Source organism: Nannospalax galili, unplaced genomic scaffold (genome assembly GCF_000622305.1).
Source record: "Nannospalax galili isolate Female #2095 unplaced genomic scaffold, S.galili_v1.0 scaffold931, whole genome shotgun sequence".
In the NCBI taxonomy this organism is placed as follows: Eukaryota; Metazoa; Chordata; class Mammalia; order Rodentia; family Spalacidae; genus Nannospalax; species Nannospalax galili.
In genome coordinates this window covers 80,778-82,727 of record NW_008330062.1, presented here as the reverse complement: position 1 = coordinate 82,727, position 1,950 = coordinate 80,778, and the positions used below count along the sequence as shown (strand labels likewise).

At 42.9% G+C, this 1,950-nt stretch overlaps 1 protein-coding gene across 9 annotated transcripts in view; it reads left to right on the top strand.

The window, feature by feature from the left end:
* The window catches only part of Dpy19l3 (dpy-19 like C-mannosyltransferase 3), a 94,380-nt gene that overhangs the window by 48,605 nt on the left and 43,825 nt on the right, over window positions 1-1,950 (top strand). For all 9 annotated transcript variants that reach the window (XM_029567916.1, XM_008842045.3, XM_029567920.1 and 6 more), the window contains 2 exons: window positions 487-608; window positions 1,495-1,640. In XM_029567916.1, the coding sequence (XP_029423776.1) occupies window positions 487-608; window positions 1,495-1,640 (268 nt within the window). The remainder of the gene's footprint in view (window positions 1-486; window positions 609-1,494; window positions 1,641-1,950) is intronic.

Below are 1,950 nucleotides of genomic sequence, written 5' to 3'. Positions count from 1 at the left end.
ATTAATTAATTTATTTATTTATTTATTTGAGACAGGGTTTCCCTATAGCCCCTGCTGACCTGGAGTTTACTTTGTAGACCAGACTGGCTCCAGTCTTAAAGGGATCTTCCTGCCTCTGCCTTCTGAGTGCTAGGATTAAAGATGTGCGCCACTGCACCCAGCCAAGACTTTAGTTTTAATTATATATATGTGTTTGGGGTACAGGGCTTGTACACATGAGTGCAGTGCCTGGGGAGGCCGGAAGAGGGTGTGGAGCTGGAGCCGGAGTTACAGGGGTCGGGCGTCTCCTTATGTAGGTGCTGGGAGCTTAATCTGGGTTCTCTGCAAGAGCAGTGCCTACTCCTTAACCTCTTAGCCGTCTCTCCAGACCCCTTGCCCACTCTTGTACCCCCACATCGTTGACGTGATTAAGAATCTTTACATAGTGTTCAATGAGAATATGATTTTAATTTTTTCCCTGATTTTTTTTCCCAATCTCATTCTTAGGTTTTCATGGTTTAATATATGATAATAAAACTGAATCCATGAGGACAATTAACCTCCTTCAACGAATGAATATTTACCAAGAAGTTTTCCTCGGCACTTTGTATAGAGCTCTGCCCATACAGGTATGTCCTGTCTCTGTCACTGGATCATTCCTACCTGTTGAAGGTCAGCACCTGCGTTCAGATGGAAAGTTTTGCCTGAGTTTTCTCATTTCATCTGCTTGGGTAGAAAATCCTGAGTGCTCTGATTTTTCTCCACATGCACTGTGAACTTAGATTTTTCTTCCCCCGTTATAAGATACTGCTTTATATATTTTTTCGTTTTGTTTTTCTTTGTTTTTGTATGAGAGAGGTCCCCTATAGCTCCAGCTGGACCGGATCTCGCTGTGGAAACCAGGCTGGCCTGGAGCTCACAGAGATCCGCCTGCCTCTGCCTCCTGAGTAGTGGGACTGAAGGCATGCGCCGGTACCTGGCTATGTTTTATGTTTTCACAGATAGATGCTTCCTGGCTTATATCATAATTTATAACACATATCCTAATGCATGCATGCAGCCTAGAAATGGATAAATATTTCATTTGAAGATGTGTAATCATTTTCAATTTACCTTTTTTTCTACGATTTATCTTGTGAAAAAATATAAAATCAGATCACAGCAATCACTTCTTATGTAAATAAGGCAAAATTAGACAAGTTAGGTGTAGATCTGTCTAGAGTAAATGGTGACGTGAACCCTCAGGGCCTTGCTTGCATCTTCGATTGCTAGTGGGAAGGAAGGCAGGCTTGGCCGCTCACTTTTGGGTAGAAAGGGGTAGTGTGGACTTACTGCCCGGGTCAATTGCAAGTTTCTGAGCATCGTGTTTCTCTGGACATATCTTTTAAAATGGCAGTAAGGAGGGTCAGGACTTCTGTGATAAGTGATGTTGAGAGCTGTAGGCCTGGCACATGGTAGGCCAGTGCAGAGCTACAGCCCCAGCCCTAACAAACATTTTTAAATTCTCTTTTACAGAAATATTTAGAACCTGTTTATTTTTATATCTACACCTTGTTTGGGCTCCAAGCCGTCTATGTCATAGCCCTGTATATAACCAGCTGGCTGCTGAGTGGTACCTGGCTGTCAGGACTATTAGCAGCTCTCTGGTATGTCACCAACAGGTGAGTTGGATCAGCATGCTTTTCTCTAAGTGTAATGAAGATGAAGCACCTTTTTCTAATGCAAAGGAATTTTTTCCACCATATTTCTTGGGTTGATAGCTTCTTATTTAGTAAAGTAGAAAGTCTTGTTTAGATGTATTTCCAGCTGGGAAATGGAGCAGCAACTTGCAGGTTCAGAGCATTATCTGTAATTATCCCACCTGTGTGGCCTGTTCTGTGATCAGTGTTTCTCCAATCATAGACCTCATCTCTACACAGTTTAACCCCTTCAGTAGCTCTGTGTGTGTGGGGGGGGGGTGTTTTACTAGGG